Raw genomic sequence first — 24,023 nt, 5'->3', positions numbered from 1 at the left:
GCACATGACCAAACCAAACCAATGCAATCTCGCCTCTCTTGAGTGGACCCTCTAATGTACTCATTTCTAATCCTGTTCATCCTCGTCACCCCCAGTGCAAATCTTAGCATCTTTAACTCTGCCACCTCTAGCTCTGTCTCCTGCTTTCTGGTCAGTACCACTGTCTCCAACCCATATAACATAGCTGGTCTGACTACCGTCCTGTAGACCTTCTCTTTCACTCTTGCTGATACTCGTCTGTCACAAATTACTCCTGACACTCTTCTCTACCCATTCCACCATGCCTGCACTCTTTTTCACCTCTCTTCCACAATCCCCATTATTCTGTACTGTTGATCCCAAGTATTTAAACTCATCCACCTTTGCCAACTCTACTCTCTGCATCCTCACAATTCCACTGACCTCCCTCTCATTTACACACATGTATTCTGTCTTGTTCCTATTGACCTTCATTCCACTCCTCTCTAGAGCAGATCTCCACCTCTCCAGGGTCTGTTCAACCTGCTCCCTACTATTGCTACAGATCACAATGTCATCAGCAAATATCATAGTCCACTGGGACTCCTATCTAATCTCGTCTGTCAACCTGTCTATCACCATTGCAAATAAGGCCTCAGAGCCGATCCCTGATGTAATCCCACCTCCACCTTTAATGCATCCGTCACTCCTACCGCAGACCTCACCACTGTCACACTTCCCTCGTACATATCCTGTACAACTCTTACGTACTTCTCTGCCACTCCCGACTTCCTCATACAATACCACAGCTCCTCTCGAGGCACCCTGTCATATGCTTTCTCCAGGTCCACAAAGACGAAATGCAGCTCCATCTGGCCTCCTCTAAACTTCTTCATCAACATCCTCAGAGCAAACATTGCATCTGTGGTGCTCTTTCTTGGCATGAAACCATACAGCTGCTCACTAATTATCACCTCATTTCCTAACCTAGCTTCCATTACTCTTTCCCAAAACTTCATGCTGTGTCTCAAAAATTTTATTCCCCTATAAATTCTGCAGTCCTGCACATCCCTCTTATTCTTAAATATCGGCACCAGTACACTTATTCTCCACTCCTCAGGCATCCTCTCACTTGCCAAGATTCCATTAAACAATTTGGCTAAAAACCCCACTGCCATCTCTCCTAAACACCTCCATGCTTCCATAGGTATGTCATTTGGACCAACGGCCTTTCCATGTTTCATCCTCTTCATAGCTGTCCTTACTTCCTCCTTGCTAATCTGTTGCACTTCCTGATTCACTATCTCCACATCATCCAACCTCTTCTCTCTCTCGTTCTCTTCATTCATCAGCCACTCAAAGTACTCTTTCCATCTGCTCAACACTCTCTCCTCGCTTGCGAGTACGTTTCCATCTTTATCCTTTATCACCCTAACCTGCTGCACATCTTTCCCAGCTCGGTCCCTCTGTCTAGCCAATCAGTACAGGTCCTTTTCTTCTTCCTTAGTATCCAACTTGTCATACAACTCATCATACGCCTTTTCTTTAGCCTTCGCCACCTCTCTCTTCACCTTGCGCCTTATCTCCTTGTACTCTTGTCTACTTTCTGCATCTCTCTGACTATCCCACTTCTTCTTTGCCATCCTCTTCCTCTTCCTCTGTATATTCTCCTGCATTTCCTCATTCCACCACAAGGTTTCCTTTTTCTCCTTCCTCTTTCCAGAAGTCACGTCAAGCACCCTTCTTGCTGTCACCCTTACTACGTCTGCTGTAGTTTCCCAGCTGTCTGGTAACTCTTCGCAGCCACCCTGTGCCTGTCTCACCTCCTCCCTAAACTCAACCCTGCAGTCTTCCTTTTTCAGCTTCCACCATTTGATCCATGGCTCTGCCCTCACTCTCTTCCTCTTCTTAATCTCCCATGGCATCCTACAGACCACCATCCTATGCTGCTTAACTACTCTCCCCTGCCACTACTTTGCAGTCTTCAATCTCCTTCAGATTGATGCTTCTGCATAGGATGTAATCTACCTGTTTGCATCTTCCTCCAGTTTTGTAAGTAACCCTATGTTCCTCCCTCTTCTTAAAATACGTATTCACCACAGCCATGTCCATCCTTTTGGCAAAATCCACTATCCTCTGACCTTCTTCATTCCTCTTCTTGACACCATACCTACCCATCACCTCCTTGTCTCCTCTGTTCCCTTCACCAACATGCCCACTGAAATCCGCTCCAATCACCACTTTCTATCCCTTGGGTACACTGTTCATCACTTCATCCAACTCAATCCAAAAATCTTCTTTCTCACCCATTGCACACCCAACTTGCAGTTCATTTGCACTAACAACATTCATCATCACACCTCCATAATCATTACTCTGTTTGACACTCTTTTCATCTCCAAAACACTCTTGACATACTCTTCCTTCAGAATAACCCCTACTCCATTTCTCCTCCCATCCACACCATGACAGAACAATTTGAATCCACCTCCGATCTATCTGGCCTTACTCCCCTTCCATTTAGTCCCTTGCATGCACAATATGTCAACCTTCCTTCTCTTCATCATATCTGCTAACTCTCTCCCCTTACCAGTCATACTGCCAACATTCAAAGTTCCTACCCTCCACTCTCTTTAGTTTCCTCCTCTCCTCCTGCCTCTGGGCACGTCTCCCCCCTCTTCTTCTCCTTCTTTGGCCAACAGTAGCCCAATTTCCGCCAGCACCCTGTTGGCTAACAGTACTGGTGGCGGTCGTTGTTAACCCAGGGCTTGACCATTCTGGTACGGAAATTTGTATTGTCCGCATATTGATTTGGCAAAATTTTACACCAGATGCCCATCCTGACGTAAACCTCCCCATTTATCCGGGCTTGGCACCGGCACAAAGAAACACACTGGTTTGTGCATGAATACAGTGGAAAATACTACTGCGTATATATATATATGTATACACACACACACACACACACATTAGGCTTGAAACCTTATTAGAATTTATTATTTGGCAATATTTTGTATCATCCAAAAGATTACATATTTTAGCAAAAGCAACATTCCAAGTTATTCCATTGCTACATTTCAAGAGAAGATGACATGTTTATTGAAATCTTTCCCTCTAAATCTCACAATGTATTTTATCTTATTCCACTTTAAACTCTCTGTAAACATATTAGCAAGTGAAAAAGATTACTTTGCAGCACACTTTCAAAAATATGGAGGTTAAACAGAAAGCTAAACAAGAGGCTAAAGAGTACAAGAGGATAAACAAGAATTCAAATGGCATTATTCAGTCACAATGAACTTAATACATTTACCGTATTTTTAAAACAATAAGACAATAATAAAAGTTATTTTTTGTAACTAGACAATAGTAACTAGACAATAGAGACTGACATTAATTTATAAAACAATAGACAATGTTCATATTTATCATTATGTACCTTCAAGAATAGATTAAATATAAGCCCTGTTATAGAAGCAGAAATATGTAGCACTTAAAATAAAAAAAAAATATCTTTCAAACTTGAAACTGCCAACAAGCTTTAAATAGCAGACATGTCTGATGTGCCTTAACTGCATACACAACAATTTGAAAACTATAGCATGCCAGTACTTTGGTTGATTAAGCTACAAATGTGTTTACATGTGGAGTTTAAATGTTCAATTTAGCTCATTTAGAATAAAACCTTGTCATTAACATAAACATTGCAATTGATCTGGGGTAAACGTAAAGTTTGGAATGAAATGATTGGTATCAATCTGGTGGATATTAGTTGGTGGATATGACATGTTACAGAAGCTTTTATGCATTTATTACCAAAAAGCAAGAAAGGAAGAACACAAGTTTTAATAGTGACTTTGCCACACACACTTTGCCACAGCTCACAACAGCCTGAGGTGAAGTGGGAAGGCGAATTTGTGTTAATGGGATGCATTAGGATCAAATTTATGACTTTTTCTTTAATCACCCATCACACATTGTGACTGTTACAGCAATTTTCAATTTCATTTACATAATTTTGGAAGAAGCCACAATGTCTGGCATCCCAAGCAACTTCCTGCTTTAAGTCACACAGGCAAGCTGCAAGTGTGTCCAAAAGCTGACAAGTTGGTACTCAGTTCGATGTACAATGCAGAGGCAAGTAAAAGAGAAAAATGGGTGTTTTGGAGCACAAGCACAAGACAGACTTGACTGTCTGATGACTCACGTTTGCCTCACTGAACAATGACGACACTGAAACAGTTCTACTATATAAAAGGTGCTCACGGATATAGAGTGATGTTCACAAACACAATGTACCTAAAATTAAAGGAATAAATAATGTTATGTGCTGACTGCATGTCATTAGATTTATTATGAAAGTCACATAAAGTACATCTGTAATGATTTACATGTTTATTTCTGTAGTTTTTAAATGGTAGGTAGGTAGATAGGTAGATAGATACTTTAGTAATCCCAATGGAAAATTCACATAATCCAGCAGCAGTATACTGATGCAAAAAACAATATTAAATTAAAGAGTAATAAAAATGCAGGTAAAAGCAGACAATAACTTTGAATAATGTTAGCATTTACTTCCCCAGGTAGAATTGAAGAGTCGCATAGTTTGGGGAAGGAACGATCTCCTCAGTCTGTCAGTGGAGCAAGACAGTAAGAAAGGTCACTGAAGCTACTCCTCTGCCTGGAGATGACACTGTTCAGTGGATGCAGTGAATTCTCCATGATTGACAGGAGTTTGCTTAGTGCCTGTCACTCTGCTACAGATGTTAAACTATTCAGCTTTATTCCTACAATAGAGCCTGCCTTCCTAACAAGTTTGTCCAGGTGTGAGACGTCCTTCTTTATGCTGACTCACCTCCCCAGCACACCACCGCATAGAAGAGGGCACTCACCACAACTGTCTGGTAGAACATCTTATTGCAGATGTTGAAGGACGCCAACCTTCTAAGGAAGTATAGTCGGCTCTGACCTTTCTTACACAGAGCATCAGTATTTACAATTAGGCTAATGTTTTATGTTTAAATACCTTTTTGTAAAGATAATTTAAAAAATCCCTTTACAAAGTTGTAATATTCCACTGTACTTTCAGGACAAACAATACAATAAAAGGCTATCATTACTTTCCAATTCCAAAAGATACATTATATGTGTGTGCATTAATGAGACCCATTGATCAGTTGTGAAATGCAAAGCATTTGAACTTCTAGTGTCTCATGGTTAACAAAGTTAACAAACTAACAATAAAGAAATAAGAGATAATAGTGAGGAAGATCTATAGTAAGCCTAACAAAAAGAACACTATCTGTACTGTAGTCTGAATGAGGAAGTAAATCACATTCATTCCACTAGAATTTAACTCCAAGGCTGTTGGATTAATTCATGTAAACACCTCAGTTTTAACTATAAAAAAATAAATAAATATAACCAGCAAACACTTATAGCACACTCAAAATTCCTAAGTTAATTTGGACAAAGGCATCAGGCATATGTAAAATTGTTGTATACAAAAAGAAAGCAGATCAATGAAGCCACAAAATGAATAGAAGAATAAATTGCTTAGTTGAAGAAGATGGAGCAGATTACCCATTTAAAGGATAGGCTATAACTAAACCTTCCAGGCTGGGAAACACCCGTTTCTTAATGGGAGGAGTGGAAGGTTAGTGTTTCTCAATGTGAAGAGACACCAGAGAAACTGTTATTGACACCAGCACTTTAAGTGCTGAACTGATCTCAGAGGAACAAGGAAAGTGGGGCCCAGAAAGGAGTATCTCTAGATTGGCACTTCGACACCCAAAATGGGCACTGGACCAGGTGGAAATACCAGCACGTGGTCAGGGAGCATACTTTGGATGGGCAGAAAATGAAACAGAAAGAGGGAAAATGTTCTAACATGGCACTTAAGAGGCAGGCAAGAGGATAATCCCCCTACCAGACAGACAGAGACCTGAGGACCAGTAGAGCGCCATATTAATTGTTCTTCATTTTCATTTGTCTTAAATTGGCTCTCTCACACTCTCCTGGGTGTGGGAAAAATGTTACAAATTTTTCCCCATTTACAGCAAGGTTGAACCTGAATATTGGATTCATATAAACCTTTAAAAAAAATCTAAGAATTAGTAAACTGTACAGTACACTATACAATGATTGGAAAAATATGACCCTTTTAAAGGCAGAATAAACTAGAAAATGCAGAATATAACTAGCTTAAATTACTTGTCATTTAAAGGAAGACAATTCTGATGAAATGAAGTGTTTTAATACAGAGTTTTTAGCTAAATTAAAACTAATGTGCATATGAACACTACCTTGAACTAAATTGATAATTCTTACCTTCAAAGTTTAAGTTAATTTAAAACAAAAAAATGGTGAATTAAACTAAAACTAAAATAAGAATTATTTGAATTTTAAAATTTAACTAAGATAAACATGTTTGCACACTATATAGACATATACACCCACTTCTTCTCAGTTTAGGTTCTTTTGCAAATATTTATTTTGTTAAGCTCCAACTTTCTTTTGTATTTTTTTTTTTTTTTTGGAACAATAGGTCTTTACCTGGAACATTTGTGAGTTATCTCACAGTGTCATATTTAAGTGTGAATACTTTTTCATATGTACATAGACTCTTCAATTCCACCAGGGGGAGTAAATGCTAACATTAATTTTATTTTTATTTTTTTCATTTTTTCATTTTTATTACTATTTAATTTAATATTATTTCTTTGTATCAGTATACTGCTGCTGGATTATGTGAATTTCCTCTTGGGATTAATAAAGTATCTATCTATCTAAAGAAAGGAAAATATAATTATATATCTTTTTAAGCACAAAAACATTTCCACATTAGAAATGTCACAAACAAACAAATGCCAATTCTGTGGGTTTCATAAATTTGCTTACCAGGATCATTATGTGAATGTGGAACAACAAAGACTTGCAGTGGCTCATTATCCCACTCATGTTCATCATATGAAATATCAAAGCCTTGTTTCCACACTCCCCCATCAGGATTGTCAAAGGGTAGTAGACTATAGACATCCAGCATCTGAAAGAATAAAAAGGACAAAACTAAAATGTACAGTTGAAAACACCTGAATCAGAATTTCAATCCATAAAACCTTACCATATCACTAGAAATATGTCTGCAGCTGATAAAGAAATCAATAATTAAACAATACTAAAAGGCTAGCTCTTATGATTGAAACATTATTGGCAATTATTTAATTTTTGTTAGCTGTGATCTACTACTGTTATGTACCACTGTTAGTCAAGTATGGTCCATAATACGTTTACTCACAACCCAGCATTTAATCTGGAATTTAGGTAGGATCCATGGCCCCTGTGCTTTGTATCACTAAAGGTTTTTTATTTTATTTACCTAAAGCCTCTGTGTTCAAAAAAAAGTAGGTAGGTTTAGATGCTTTAAAGGTAGATGTGTTGATGAAAATTGGAATGCACTGAAAACAAAGCTGTTGATTCTTTTATCCAGTGCTATATAAAGACAAAAGCAAGACTTTACCATCTGGTTAACACTTTTCATCAGGTTGATACATTTCAAATGGAAAAATGTCTTTATAAGTGTTGTGAGACACTTATTAGAAAACTGATTTAGCAAAAAGGCTATTCACCGGAATATGCTCTTATTCAAATTAATCTTGAAACCTGAGGATTTTTTTACAGATTCCTGTAAACATATTTTATACATACAGTGGTGTGAAAAACTATTTGCCCCCTTCCTGATTTCTTATTCTTTTGCATGTTGGTCACACAAAATGTTTCTGATCATCAAACACATTTAACCATTAGTCAAATATAACACAAGTAAACACAAAATGCAGCTTTTAAATGATGGTTTTTATTATTTAGGGAGAAAAAAAAATCCAAACCTACATCCCCCTGAACCTAATAACTGGTTGGGCCACCCTTAGCAGCAATAACTGAAATCAAACGTTTGTGATAACTTGCAATGAGTCTTTTACAGCGCTCTTGAGAAATGGCCCACTCATCTTCGCAGAATTGTTGTAATTCAGCTTTATTTGAGGGTTTTCTAGCATGAACCGCCTTTTTAAGGTCATGCCATAGCATCTCAATTGGATTTAGGTCAGGACTTTGACTAGGCCACTCCAAAGTCTTCATTTTGTTTTTCTTCAGCCATTCAGAGGTGGATTTGCTGGTGTGTTTTGGGTCATTGTCCTGTTGCAGCACCCAAGATCGCTTCAGCTTGAGTTGACGAACAGATGGCCGGACATTCTCCTTCAGGATTTTTTGGTAGACAGTAGAATTCATTGTTCCATCTATCACAGCAAGCCTTCCAGGTTCTGAAGCAGAAAAACAACCCCAGACCATCGCACAACCACAACCATATTTTACTGTTGGTATGATGTTCTTTTTCTGAAATGGTGTGTTCCTTTTACGCCAGATGTAACGGGACATTTGCCTTCCAAAAAGTTCAACTTTTGTCTCATCAGTCCACAAGGTATTTTCCCAAAAGTCTTGGCAATCATTGAGATGTTTCATAGCAAAATTGAGACGAGCCCTAATGTTCTTTTTGCTTAACAGTGGTTTGGTCTTGAAAATCTGCCATGCAGGCCGTTTTTGCCCAGTCTCTTTCTTATGGTGGAGTCGTGAACACTGACCTTAATTGAGGCAAGTGAGGCCTGCAGTTCTTAGACGTTGTCCTGGGGTCTTTTGTGACCTGTCGGTTGAGTCGTCTCTGCGCTCTTGGGGTAATTTTGGTCGGCCAGCCACTCCTGGGAAGGTTCATCACTGTTCCATGTTTTTGCCATTTGTAGATAATGGCTCTCACTGTGGTTCGCTGGAGTCCCAAAGCTTTAGAAATGGCTTTATAACCTTTACCAGACTGATAGATCTCAATTACTTCTGTTCTCATTTGTTCCTGAATTTCTTTGGATCTTGGCATGATGTCTAGCTTTTGAGGTGCTTTTGGTCTACTTCTCTGTGTCAGGCAGATGATCAGAAACATTTTGTATGACAAACATGCAAAAGAATAAGAAATCAGGAAGGGGGCAAATAGTTTTTCACACCACTGTATGCAAGTGATAAATAAGGGTCATCCCTCACCATTACATCACCAAAGTACTGTAAAGAAAAATGTTTTGCTCTTGTCCTAACCTGTCAATTCTCCAAATCTCTGGTTGTTTACAAAAGATAGGCAGCGCTTTATTTGTCCCCAGGGTGAAATCTGGCTTTTTATAGTAGCTCAATAAATAAATACATTTTAAATTATATGACAAACAACCCCCGTCTCAAATTCACACCAGAATGACTAAAAGAAAGAAATCTAAAAAGAAAAAAAAATGACTAGCTAAAGATAAAAAGAGCACTCACAGTCACAGTGAGTCATTATACAGGCGTAATGCCTCCACTAAAAAGGAGCCCCAGTAGTGTTTTTTGACATGATTCCGCTAAATAATTCATACTTAATGTAACTACAACAGAACTACAATACAAATACAACAAAATTACTGTTATGATAGCAGAATACAATTTACATTGATTTTGCCTGAATTTTATTATTTTTCCATCAGGGACAGATATTTTTATTAGTTTTGTTAGCTAAATTTTCACCACCATGTTTCATAGCTTCAAGAGGTTCTGCTCCAGAACAAATACGGTCTTCAGTTTGCACCAAATAGGTCTACTGTTACTGCCGCCAAACAATGGCAAAAGCTTTTTCCTGGCACATCCTGCACACAGTTTGTGCCATCTCCTTCTGATGCTTCACCTGAAGATCTCACAATTAAATTTTGGGGTTCTTGGAGACTTATTTAAGCATCAAATGGTCAATACTTATGCCAAATTTGCTGGGCTGGCTCATCCTGAAAATAATTAGCAGCCATTTGAAATCTACACACTATGCAGATTTTCCTTACAATGGAATCTTTGATTTCAAACAATTTGATGATTTTTTTAAATGCCTTGCCAGATTCATAGTGATCCACAACATTGAAAGCTCTTTTGATCAAGGCATGATGACACCACCCACATCAACAGGAAAGTGAAAAACCAAACTCTAGATATCTGCAGATTAAAGAAGACAGGTTTCATCTGCATACTCCCTATGGAATCTCTAATCAATATCTCCTAATCAGGAATACCTGATTTATAGATATGAAGTGGTGATAAATGTAGGGGTGTACTAACTTTCGCCAAGTGACAAATCTGTATTTCTATTATTTAGATTATGAGAATGAATACACTGTCAATTTTTTCACTTGTTCAAGTATATCACCTTTATCTGTAGACAGTGCTTCCATGAAGAGCAAATGTTCGCCTGTTCATATATGTTGAAAAGGTAAACAATTTTTATAGGGTGTACTCTATATGACATCTTAAAAACCGAAAGAAGGCTGTTTTACAAGAATTTGAAAATAATTATGATCTTCAATTTATAAGTTTGACTTTTTTTTCACAAAAGTAGGCTTAAAGTTGGGAAAATTATAAAAGTGAATTTTGGGGGGACATTTGGAAAATTATAAATACTAGCCAACCCGTGGCGTACCATACGCCGCATAATCAGGCCGGTTTTTTAATGATTTTTAAGCACAGGGAGAAAATTAACATTTGAAAAATCGGTAATGTAATAAATCAGCAAGAAAAGCAACTTTGTAACAATGCACGGAAGAAACCAACACACAATCGTCTGAAGTGACTGAAAACTGGCGCACCGTCTTCGCGCCTTCACCTGCCAGACGGAGGGATGGGGGTGCACGGCGCGGAGTGTGGAACGGGAGGAAAGGAGAATGACGTCCATTCAGCTCCATCCGTCATGCTAGTCTGCTGATTTCTCGTTCAGTATGCACTGCCCGCACATGTGCCCACCTCCAACTCGTCAAGTCACCGTCTTTACACAGTCCAGATGTACCTGTGAGTGACGTAGACTTTTCATTGCTCTGTGCGGATCTGGCTGCTTTTCTATATATAATCCACCAAGACACCAGACCACGGTATTAGCAAGGTGGGAGGAGGGTGTGTACAAAGGGTTGGGATGCAACCAGTAGGAGCGTAGGAGTCGCACTTAGTGGGACTTAGTTTGCAGCCCGAATGGGGTTCAACGGCTTACCCACGCCGGGTCGACACACGCTCAATGTCATGCATAACTATTTATTGAATGCTAAACACTTCTGGAAAGACACGGTTGTCTAAAACGGGTTGGTGTGAGAATACAACAGTAAGCGAATGAAAAGATGGAACTCTGGAGAGAGCAAAATACAACACAATAGTGAACCCGCGGCATAACAAACGCCGCATAACTATTTAATGATGGTTGAACACTTCTGGAAAGATACAGTTGTCCAAAAAGGGAGGGTTTGAGGATACAACAGAATGAGAATGAAAAGATGGAACTTTTTATTGCTCTGTCCGGTTTTGGCTGCCTTTGTATATACAGTATAATCCACCAAGACACCAGATCACGGTAGTAGCGAGGTGGGAGGGGGGTGTGAACAAAGTGCAGGAGCATCTAAGAAGACGCATGTTTGTTGCGGATGCGAATTGCTGTATGTAGCGTGTAAAACAGTTTGCTATGGTGCACGGGGTCATGCGTCGTAACCGAAAACTCGGTTTTTAAAGACTGCCTACTTCATTGTGGTTTAACCTCAGTTGTAAAGGAATGTTTTAAAGGACCCCATGGGATACCCCTCGGTTTTGGCTGCTTTTCTATATATAATCCACCAAGATACCCAACCACGGTAGGAGGGGGGTGTGCACAAAGGGTAGGGACGTAATGAGTGGGAGCATATGAGTCGCACTTAGTGGGAATTCCACGGCTTGCAGCCCGAATGGGGTTCAACGGCTTACCCATGCCTGTCTGCACTGGGTAGACACACGGTCAATGTCATGCATAATTATTTATTGAATGCTAAACACTTCTGGAAAGACACGGATGTCTAAAACGGGTTGGTGTGGGAATACAACAGTAAGTGAATGAAAAGATGGAACTCTGGAGAGAGCAAAACACAATAGTGAACCGTGGCATAACAAACGCTGCGTGGCTCAGACGTGCATGTGGACTCTTACCGCAGACGAAAGGGACTAACTGGGTGGTCGGTGAGTTTTTGCGTCCGGGCAAATGGGCAGGCAGTGTGAATGCCTAGAGAGCGAGGGTAGACGCCGGCCGGTGAAAAAGGAGCGTTGGTGGGCAGGAAAACGTCTTCCGTGTTCCTGCAGGAGCATCTAAGAAGACGCATGTTTGTCGCGGAAGCGAATAGCTGCATGTAGCATGTAAAACAGTTTGCTATGGTGCACGCGGTCATGCATCATAACCGAAAAGTTGGTTTTTAAAGACTGCTTACTTCATTGTGCTTCAACCTCAGTTGTAAAGGATTGTTTTAAGGATCCCATGGGATACCCCTCGCAAACCATTCACACGCTGCATATGGCGATTCACCTCCGCGAGAAACATGCCTCTATGAACAGTCAATGCACATGACATTAACCTGACCTGCACTGCATGTGGCCTCTACGACAGACGAATATAAATGACGCCATTTTTTCTGTGTCGTCGCGTCCGAGTTGGTGGGCGTGGCCCTGCGAGTTGTCGTCGTATCCAATGGTCTTGGAGTTGGTGGACGTGGCTCTTTCCTGCGTGCGCCATAGGTGTCTCACTTGTCGGCAGCTTAGTGAATCCACGCCTCTTCTGGCGTGCTTTCCATGGTTGTCTTGCCTTAGTGAACTATATATATATATATATATATATATATATATATATATATATATATATATATATATATATATATATATATATATATATATATATAGATAGATAAAGCAACAGTAGTGTGAGACATTTGAAACTTGAATTTGACTTGACCATTAAATATTACTTTCTAGTAAGTGCGATTGATTAGCTGATTTCTCCTCCATAAACTAATGCAAACATCAGTCTCACAGCTGCAAATGTCACAAAACTGACAAAGTAACTTTCTTATAAACCGTTTTTAAAAAATGTGCTGTTACAAAAGCAGCTTTAAAGAATTTGTGCAAATGAAAATATCCTGCATAATGTTTTTATTTACCAATTCATTTTTTAATTTTTAATTTCAGCACGGATTTAAAAGTGTTCGTCTTTTCTAAAATGTTACAAATCACAAGATATAAGTAAATAGATTTAGTAGGTTCACCAAAAAAAACAAAACAAAAAAAAAACAGGTAGTCCATGATGATATCATTCTCTATAAATCCTAGGGTGAAATCTTCCAAAGCCAATAAAATCCCCCCAATTTGTTTTTAAATTGAAGGAAAATGTCCCCAAAAGACCATATGGATGCTAAAAGGCTCTTTCTTGTGTTTTACTTATCCATCAAATCAATGCTACCACTTAAGTAAGCTGTATATATATCTCAGCATAGTATCAGCCGTACAATTAAGGATAATGGCAGTAAGAAAACAAATGTGTACTTTTTTCATTTTTGAAGGTTTATCATGGTTCCTAAAAGGAAATCCTCAGCAAGTGTTGGACATTAGACTGCAAGCAACTGGTTAATTTGGTGCTCAAACTTGCCTTGTTCACACTGTCGATAAGTAGCTTGTGAAATATTAGGCCACGTAGCTATTTACAGTATATAAGCTTGAACAGCTTGCTAGGTATGATCTCTCTGGTTATCTGCATAATACTCGTTTTATCTATCCTTATTTTTATTGGAAGTGTGAGAATGAAGAAATATTTAAACTGATTGTTACACCTTATCAACAGTCTTTATAAGAATACTTGTTAAATTTAAACACTTATTTTGGCAGAGGGTGAAAATCCATCTGATCAGTCCACTCTATTATACTCAGCACCAGGACAGTCTGTCTGTAATAGTTAGAGCAGTGACGGACATATATTATGGCAACATCTACATATAATTCTACAGATAATGGTTTTGCCTTAACATTTTATAGGTTTCCCTCTCTTTACTAAATATAAGCTGTGCTCCAACAATACTTTCTGCTAATGAGTGACAGACAATGGTGCCTCCAATGTTAGCCATGTGTACCGTAAATACCCGTATATTGGACGCTTTTTTTTTCTTAAGAAGTAGGCCTAAAAACCCAGGTGTGTCTTATACATAGATACAGCGGAACCTCGGTTCACGAACATCTCGGTGCACATACAAATCGGTTTACGACCAAATAGTTTGCCAAACTTTTGCCTCGGTTCACAACCACACACTCAGTATATGAACAAACCAGTTTGCCTTTCGGTTTGTACATGTTCAGTCTCTCCCTGTGCATTTCCTGTGCAGCGAGCGAGCAAGAGAGAGAGAGAGAGAGAAGCGCACGCACACACACACAGACACAGGCGCGCGAGAGAGAGGCACACACACAGACACAGGTGGTTGAAAGAGAGGCACATACACAGACACACACAGGTGCACAAGAGAGAGGCGCACACACACACACACACACACACGGGCGCACGAGAGAGAGGCACACACACAGGCGCGAGAGAGAGGTGCACACACACACAGGCGCAAGAGAAAGGCACACACACACACACGAGAGAGAGGCACACACACACAAAGGCACGCGCACATACATGCGCAAGAAAGTTGCACACACACACACAGGCGCACGCAAGAGAGAGGCACACACAGGTGCTCCAGGCTCGTGAAAGAGAGACACACGCACACACAAAAGAGAGAGAGAGCGAGGGAGAGAATACTACATTGATTTTGGAGAATGAGAATGACACGGCGTTTGAAAGCTCATTTTACAATACATCCACCTGTATGCCTTATTGTAACGTTTGGAAATTGTTTTATTTTAAATTTTCACGTCACCGATACATCGTTTTCACCGTCTAGTATGTTTCTCGCTCTTTGTTGTTGTTCAGAGAGACTCCAGCCTAACACAAATGCGTGGATACAATCACTGGCGCTGGCAGCAGCTTTTAATTAGTAACTCAAAATCCGGATGCGTCCTATAAACAGGTACACAGGTTTTTCCATGGTTTTTAGGGTCAAAAATCCACTGCGTCCTATAAATGGTATCGTCCTATATGCGGGTATTTACGGTAATCAGACATGTTGGACAAAAACATATGTTAATAGCAATTCCTTAATAATGCACAAAAAATATAAGGGATGTCATCTTCAACATACAGAAAAAACATGGGCACCAACTCTGCCAAACTCAGACACTTGGCTGGCTAATTTTCTGATGTAGGTGACTACTTGAGGAACTCCCTATTCATAAACAAAGGGAAATACAAATAACCCAAATAAGCACTAGTGACTTCAAGTGGAAATAATTTGACATGCAAGAAGCCCCTTTAACTCACCAGTGTAACTTGTGAAGAAGCCTAATGGTGGACTACTTGAATTTTTACAGCAAAGCAACCCACCTGGCTACAGCATTAAACTAGATCAGGGGCGGGCAATGTCAGTCCTGGAGAGCCGCAGTGGCTGCAGGTTTTTGTTCCAACTCAGAAGTCAATTATTGCTGATGAAGAAGCACTTACTGCTCAAGTGACATTCTGATGTTTCATTTTAGTGGTTTCGCTTGTTAAGGTTCCCCACCCTTAAATGCTTATTTCAATCTTAAACAGCTGAATTCGCTGTTTTAATGGCTCCTTATTAGCAATAAAATGTAAATGACAAAGCAGCCAACAGTTCTCCATTCTTTTTTCCCCATTTACATCTGTGTGTGTTCATCTTGCACTGTTTGATTTAATAAAACACTTATTAGAAAAATGTGGCAGACAGAATATGATCCGTTTTAGGCTTCAAATAGTTTGGACGATTTCCTTGGAAAGGAAAAAATCTACGATATAAGAACCTTAGGTCTTAGGAGATTGGCAAGACTAGGTTTATAATTAAGCGACTGGGTTGGAATGAAAACCTGTAGCCACTGTGGCTCTCCAGGACCGACATTGCCCACCCCTGTACTGGATTACAGAGTGTGCAAGAAAACAGTAGAAATAGATTTAATTCCTTTTTCCCTTTCAATATCAATATCTTACAACTTATGACCCAGTTTGCCTTTGTGCGGAAAGCCCAATAGTGCACCAACAAGCTACTAGGGCCACTGTACAGTGCACAGATGTATTTAAAATTCAGAAAGACATTAATATCTGATTTTTGTGCACTGTTTTGGCAAAACTAATTTTTGACAAGCAAGTAAATCAAAATTTGTTACTTTTTATTTGCCATAAGTACTGTAACATATACTCTACCAAGAAAACAGATAATAAGATAAAATGGCGCCATTCTCACCTGTATGCCATCCTTGAACAGATGCATCTAATTTTTTTTTTTAATTGAAAGGAAAAAAAGGTTAAGGGATTTAAGTTCTTCCCATTACATTGTCGTGATTTCCCAAAGGAAAGGAAAATATACTGTAGGCATAGTACAACATTCAGATGCATTCAGCAACTCCATTAACCGATAGAAAAGCTACAGCATTTTACATTTTCAGTCACTCCTTCCAAGAGTCAGTTGTCACATTTTTAGTTAAAAAATATTTTTGTAACAGTGAGTTATATTTTAAAATAACAGTAATAACAGAATGCAGTTACATGTGTTAGTAGACTACATTCAAAACATGCTTTTTAACAGTACTTTATAATGTCATCTAGTTAAAAAATGTAGAGTTACAGAAAGAACACCTGAAAAATCTCTTGAGAGAGCTGTAGGGTAATATGTCTGCTTATTATATACAGTCTCATTGCAGTCTGTCAAAATAAAAAGTAGCTTAAGTAGTACTGGCACACATCTGATTTTGTGTCACTTTTTAAAGCTTTATATAAAATGTTAAACAAATCCCACAAGGAATTCTTTCTTCTTCTCTGTTCATCATTATAAAAGGTGTCAAATATAAACAGAGACAGAGATCAGACTGTTCATTTAACTATAGTATGGATATGTAGCTCTCAATTCAAGGGGTACAATTTGAACTTCGAAAGATGTTAAGGCAGGATGTTAAAAGCAAAGTGTGATTATTTCATGAAATTCCATTACATTGCTTTCTGTCACGTTCATGGCTACAGTTACTCTAGCAGTATTTTTTACTTACACGTTACCATGAACACATCATTTAACATTTTGTATTTTTACCTTGCTTTTATAAAAGTGGGCAGCTCAGTGGTGCAGTGGTAACACTGCTGCCTTGCAGTAAGGAAACAAGGGCTTGCATCCTGGGTCTCCCAGTGTCTGTATGGGTTTCCTACCACTGTCCAAAGACACTAAATTGGCCCTAGTGTGTGTTAGGTATATGGGTGTGTGCCCTGCGATGGACTGGCCAGGGTTTGTTCCTGCTCTGTGCCCTATGCTAGCTAGTCTGGATGAAATAGGTTAGAAAAGAGAGTAAATGCATATAGTACAATAAAGTTGCTACCATCAAATGAGTCAGATGACAACATCAGAAGTCCGAAGATTAATTTCATCTGCATCTTGCAGCGTATACATGATTTTACAAAATATAATCATCACTTTTTAAAATGTGTGAAAAGCTGGCAAAAAGGAGAAGCATGAAAGAATAAAAATCTGTTGATACTGTGTTTGCTCCATCTAGCATATTATAGCAAATATCAGCAAAACCAACAAAACTTCAGTCAAGACATAACAGATTAGCCACAAGGCAGCCTGTCTAATTTTTTTTTATTTGAAGACAAAAGCTATGAGCAAAGCTACCAGAATAAACCCCAAGAAAAAAGCAAATTCTAATTATTAGTATTATTAGGTTTTTATTGGATTCCTATACTTTCAACACCGTTCACATATTTTGGTCCCTGTTAAAATATAAGTAAGGGCTCTTTGGAGGAAAGCATTAAAATCTATTTTTTCAGTATAAAAATAAATGAACAAAATGTTACGGCAGAATCAATTACATCATTCTGACTATTCTGAAGTGTGGAGATGAAAGATGCCACTGAGAACAAGAGACTAAGAAGCTGGACCAAGATAGTTGTAAATGAGGTGTCTTTCAATAAAGACATCAACAGTCATTCTTGTACAGAAGTCTATGTTAGTGTTATAATATCTAAACAGTCAAATAAAAAAATTTCATTTAAAATTACCATTACAACAATATGAAAAGGTTTACATGTTACAATTGTGCATAATTCTAATGGATTTAAGGCATTCTGTATTGGCATTATAGCAAGCCAAAAGGCAGTTTTCTCTTTTCCATGATATCTCAGCAAGCTGTTTGTTTCAGGGTAGTATCTGATTTGAGATTAATTCTTTAATCTTATCCTGATGCACACAGCCACTCTTATGAATTTCACTGGAAAAATACACTTGGAAAAATTCAATATAATATACAATCACCTTATACTACAATTCAGCTGTTTCAGAAGATTAAAGCACTCTTGAATTTGTACAACATAAGCACACCTAAGAAACTGGGTCAAGGCGAAATAATTCTCAGAGCTGCTATATTTAAATCACATGCAGCCTTAAACTGAGGCAAAGTAGTATGAATATTACCACAGATTTCAATAATGTATATTAAAAACTCAGGCCCTAATTTCTGTAAAACCTCCCTAACAAGTCAGCATTTAAAATCTCATTATACTACATTTCCTGAAAGTAAGCACATAATCAAATGTGATTCATGCAGACAGTTTTTGTTTTGACAATAAAACTTCGTGATAATTTGCTTGATGTAGGCTGAAGTTACATGAAGAGAACCATTCCAGTAACTGTACTAAAGAAAGCTTAAGTTTATAAGATTATAAATGAAACCAGTATGCTGAAATTAAAAGATGGTTGTAACTTAATATTTCAGGTTTATAAACCTACTTTTTGTTCACTTTGTCAGAATTCTACATTAAGCTTTTTCTGAGGTACTCAAGCATATGTAACTCAAAAGATATCAGACCACAACTTAAAAAGGTACTTGTGATTTATCCAGGATGTATCCAGCCATGCCTTTAACTTAATCTACTTTCTATACATCTTGAAAGAAGCAAGACATCCATTTATGTCAGATGATACACACAACATGGTATAAAAGGTTAATTATAATCAAATGGCTAATTAAACTGTAGCTGTAAAGCTGAACATCCAAGCCTGCATGATCCAGCCTCTTTTGGTCATTAATATGGATCATAAACTTTAAAGGAATACGTCAACAAAAAATTTTATTATTTTATATGTTACCTCATGCAGCTTGAAGACAAGACTCTTGACCAATGAATTAGTAGAAAAGGTGGGTCTTCAATTCAAATGCTCAATCCAGAATGAATGGGTTTCCTCTGTGTGCACTGCTTTTATATTCCAGAAGCATCATCCTCTTTAATAAAACCCCTGTGTGCATCCAAGTGTCCGTGTGTGTGTGTCTTCTGGTGAAGTGCGCGTGCGCGGGCCGCGCCGCACATTGAACCGTGCCCTGCCCATGCGCTCGGCATGTGGACACACACACACTGGAAGCTGGGCGCGCAGTGAATGGCCTATCCGCTGCCGCCACGCACAATGAGCAAATAAAGCACACACACTGGAAGCTGGGCACACAGTGAACGGCCGCGCATGATAAGATATAAAGGACACCATTGCTGGGGAGAGTGCTGATTGGGTAGTCGCCGCAGCGCACATAAAATCCGTTGTTGGGGAGACGCCACACAAAATAATCAGTTGCACGCCCCCACAGATTAAAATACTTGCTGGGGAGACGCCACAGGCACGATTATAAGCAGCACGCCACACATTACATCAGTTGCTGGGGACACTCTGCTGATTGCCCAATGTTCTGACAGAAAATTAAGGTCATATTACGGACATCAAAGCCAGTATTACTGTCAGAGAAAATTACAGGCATTTTATGGAAATACAAACCAGTATTATTGCGAGAGAAAATTAAAGACATATTAAAGGATGCATATTACAGCCACATACAAGCCAGTATTACTGTAGGAGAAAATATTATGGACGTATCTACTAACAACATGCCACCCAAAATAAGAACACGTCAAGTAGGACAAAAGACACAGACAATCAAATCCTATATAAGCAACATCTCCTGGAAGAACAGTCAGCTCAACATTAAACATCAACAAAAGAAACGCTGAAAGACAACGAAAAATACGAGCAAATAGATCGATTGAAGAAAAAGAAAATGACTGTCGGAAAAACGCTAAAAGAGAAAGACTCAGAAGAGCAAACCTTAGAAATGGTTGGCCTTTACTTGCCAGAACCAGTATTCAGCCACGGTCAGTTTTATGTTGCATTATCAAGAGTAAGAAGTTTTCCAGATGTTGTTGTCAAGGTTGCAGAGATTCCTGAACAAGGCAAACTGTTGCCAAACTCAGACAGATTTTTTACAAGAAATGTTGTCTATAATGAAATTGTACAGAAAAATTTAATGAGGTAAAAAAATTTAAAATTTTACCTAAATATCTTCTTCAGATATTGTGTCTTACAGATTGTTACAAAGTTTTACACTAAGGCAATATTAATTATACTTACTGTATTGTCATGTACGTTTCTATTTTCTTTTTATTATTATTTTACTTTACGCTTCTCGAAAAAATATTTTTGACAAAAAAAAAAAATTAAGACAAGAAACAGAATGAGGTCAAGGTCCTTTCCATTTAATATAGACTGTTCCTACTAATGTTTATGCACTACTGTTCTAGCGCCCGTTATTGTAACGGGCTTAATGTCTAGTTTAATAATATTTTAACCAAAGATGCATGAGATTTTCCTGTTGAGAGCATATGACTGTATGATATGGATTATGTGACATGAATAAAATGATAATTTGTTCATGGAGATTTTTGTTTATTATGATTTATGGTCAGGGTTCACAAATGCCCATTCTGTCATTAAGTTTGCTGTATCCTTTGTCCATTCTCCACGTAAATATGAAATAAAAAATACACCCAAATGGTTTTGATTTACATCCGTATTTAACATCAATACGTGTGGCAAATGAATATATACTGTGTTTGTGAAAAAATAACTTTGACTTACCCTTTAACCCATTATACAAATAATGTTAGAAATTTTGGCTAGTCATGAATTACAGAATGCTCCATGAAACACAAGGGAAAGTTCTGTTGAGAATGACTGGGAGTATTAAAAGACAAAGGGTAATACTGTGTCATGTATAAGTGTTTAATAATTAAATTAAAAATGATCATTTGTTATGCTCTCCATACTCTGTATTAAAAAAATGAATAAAAACACATTTTTAGAACTCGATATCTCAGGCATCTTTTAACAAAACATAGGTTTTTATATGTTCTGTATCATTTAGCTGATCCACTACTGTTTAGAATATTTTGTTTAACAGAATTATGGCATCTGTGGAAAAATCCCACTAATTCCGCAAAACAATAGTATCTGACAAAGGTACCAATAACAGTGTGTTCATAAATAATTGACCCATTAATGTCTTACAGACAAAACCTGTTGCGTGCAATATAGAGTAAGCCATCCAGTATCAAAATATGCTGTTTTATACAATGTGTAATACCTCTTGATATGAAATTTTGAGGGCATTCTGGCTTATTGTCTTTTTTCAGGAAATACTACAGTCGTACGCTTTTGAATTGAATGTATTTTGCTCTCCATGTATCAGAGCAGCTTCCTGATATTAATTTGACAGAGAGCCTGAACAAACGACACAAACAAGTTCACTTTCACCCCTAATGTCTTTGGAAAAATCCATAGTTATATTACTCCTTGTAATATCTAGTCAATTTTGTTTTTTCTACATTTGCATTGCTCTGTTGAGTCACCTGCTGTTTTCTTGCATTTTTGCTATCTGAATTGTAAATTAGAGCCAAGTAGGATTTCTAATTAAAAAGTGATCCATTCTTTATCTATCTGTTGTTTTTACTTCTTGCTACATGTAGGCCTACATCAATTGATCAAATCACATACACTATAAATTGGAAACTGAAGTCTGTTTAGAATAGCATTAACAAACTAATACCCACACAATCTAAACTAAAACTGAATATTTTCAGTGACAATGTAATTTCAAATAAATTTACATATTTCAAAATGGAATTATTTTAGTTATTTTAAATTATGTACTCATAAGAACATCAAATTTTACATTAAATAGACATTGCCTCAATAGACAAAAGTCTTAGCGAGCAAGAGTTTTACAAGAATGTTAAATCGAGCACAGACCACTGCCCAAACAACTACTTAAGTAGTTTTTTTTTTTTTTTTATTATTATTAAACTTTCACTTTGGTGATCCAATCTTGGCAAGGCTTACATCAGTGAGATTTACTGTACCCCTTTCTCTGTGCTTACAATGCTTCTGCAATCTCACTAGCATTTTTCCCCTGTATCAAGTTTATTCTCATAATAGTAAACAAACCATGGGAGTACACCTTGAAGGAGTTTCCCCAATGTCCACCGAATTTATTAGGTGATTAAATACTCAGCATAATATCTGGAGAGATGGTTAGGTTGTCACTTTGTTCTAATTTGTTGTTCTCCTTGACATTACAATAACTGTGGCAATATCAAGCCACTCAGCTTGTCCATCCTATTCACCTAAAATGACAACTATGCAAGATTTGAAGGTATTATGGTCCTACTTTCCAATGCAGTTTTTGGTAAATTTTTCCAAGTATTCATTGTTCTTTCATAAAGAAAACCTAACATTTTTGGGAAATCTGAACTTCCATTTCCAATCGTGTCTCCTATCATTTCTGAACACTGTGTTTTATTAACAGCTGGGACTCGCTATACTAATTTATTTCACAACTTTAAACACTTCACGTACATAACCTCTTAACCTCCATTACCTTAAACTGAAAAGATTCAACTCCTTTAAACTCTGTTATAGTTAACATACTTATCAGTTTCTTCTGGAGTTTCTCTGGCACTGCTATGTCTTTAAATAACTGATGAAGGAATGGGTCACAAATAAATACTACACAATGTTTTCTTCTGAATGTGGAGAACAGCACTGTTTCAACAGATTTCCGACTATGAAATATGGTGGTTTATTCAAATTAATTAAGGTGATATATCATCCCAAGTTGTCACAGGGAGGCTTAAACAGATTATCTCCACTATGTAACATATAGGCCAGAAGAAACGTGAAGAAACACACATTTACAGATGCCAGATGGGACCATTGAGAAGGTCCTGTCCAAATGAATACATTTTTTAACATTAATATATCACAAGACAGATCATTATGTACTGTGATAGTACATTATGTACTATAGCACAGTGTCATCAAAACGTACTCAATGGTAAGTCTAATTTTTGTTTAGTGACGAGTGATGGCTTAAATCAGGTTAGCAGATGAGCAGCTGAAAGTGTCTTCCAAAGACCACTGCTGAAAGGTATATATGTCACAGGCCTTTGGCATTTTGGAGCTATAGGACAGTAGTTGCCCGTTAGTTGTTGCTGACAGCTCAAAAGAATATTCAGAGGACGATCAACCTTTTTGCTATAATCTTCAAGGGTACTATGAAAAAAAATGATTTCCTGCACAATAATGCAAGTCACATGCTGCTTTCACAACTAAGGGAAGTTAATGAAAAGAAACATGTTATATTTCCACCCATCTGTGCATCAGATTTCCTGAACCAACTTTATCCAATTCAGAGTTATGGGAAATCAGAGAACAGAAATGAGTCTTAATGCAAAGCACATTCTAGCAGAGCACATAACTTTAAAAAGAAAACGATGTAAAGCCGCCACCACCAATGAATAATCACCACACATCACGTTATTAGTTACAATAAGGCGAGGTAAACCCTATAAGGCAATTGCAGATGCTACTTTCAGTAACCAAAATCTGTCATTCACCTTTAAGAAACATTAGGTTTTATCAGTTCATGATAACAAAGGTATGCTAGAGTGGCTTAAATGGTTGATTTTTTCCCCTTTAACTGTTTTAACTTAAGCTTAGGGTCATGATTTACTTCCATAAAAATTCACTGGGAAAGAGCCAGGGTCAACAAATTTTCAGACGAAGATCTTCACTATAAACTAAGGTTAAGACAGTGACAAAAGAAAATGTGTCATTACAACTGCATAAAACTATACAAACTGCACATTCAAAAACATATGTGCTCTGTACATATGAACATACTAATACAATAGGCAGGTTAATTTCTAAGACAAGCTCAGGGAATCT

The 24,023-nt window shown here is 37.9% G+C and overlaps 1 protein-coding gene across 1 annotated transcript in view; it reads right to left on the bottom strand.

Moving 5' to 3' along the window:
* man2a1 (mannosidase, alpha, class 2A, member 1) overlaps nucleotides 1-24,023 on the bottom strand; it is a 446,136-nt gene that overhangs the window by 394,599 nt on the left and 27,514 nt on the right. Inside the window, exon 3 of the mRNA XM_039757985.1 lies at nucleotides 6,859-7,003. Within this exon, the coding sequence (XP_039613919.1) occupies nucleotides 6,859-7,003 (145 nt within the window). The remainder of the gene's footprint in view (nucleotides 1-6,858; nucleotides 7,004-24,023) is intronic.

This window comes from Polypterus senegalus, chromosome 7, assembly GCF_016835505.1.
Source record: "Polypterus senegalus isolate Bchr_013 chromosome 7, ASM1683550v1, whole genome shotgun sequence".
In the NCBI taxonomy this organism is placed as follows: Eukaryota; Metazoa; Chordata; class Cladistia; order Polypteriformes; family Polypteridae; genus Polypterus; species Polypterus senegalus.
This window is presented reverse-complemented; position numbering and strand designations above follow the sequence as displayed.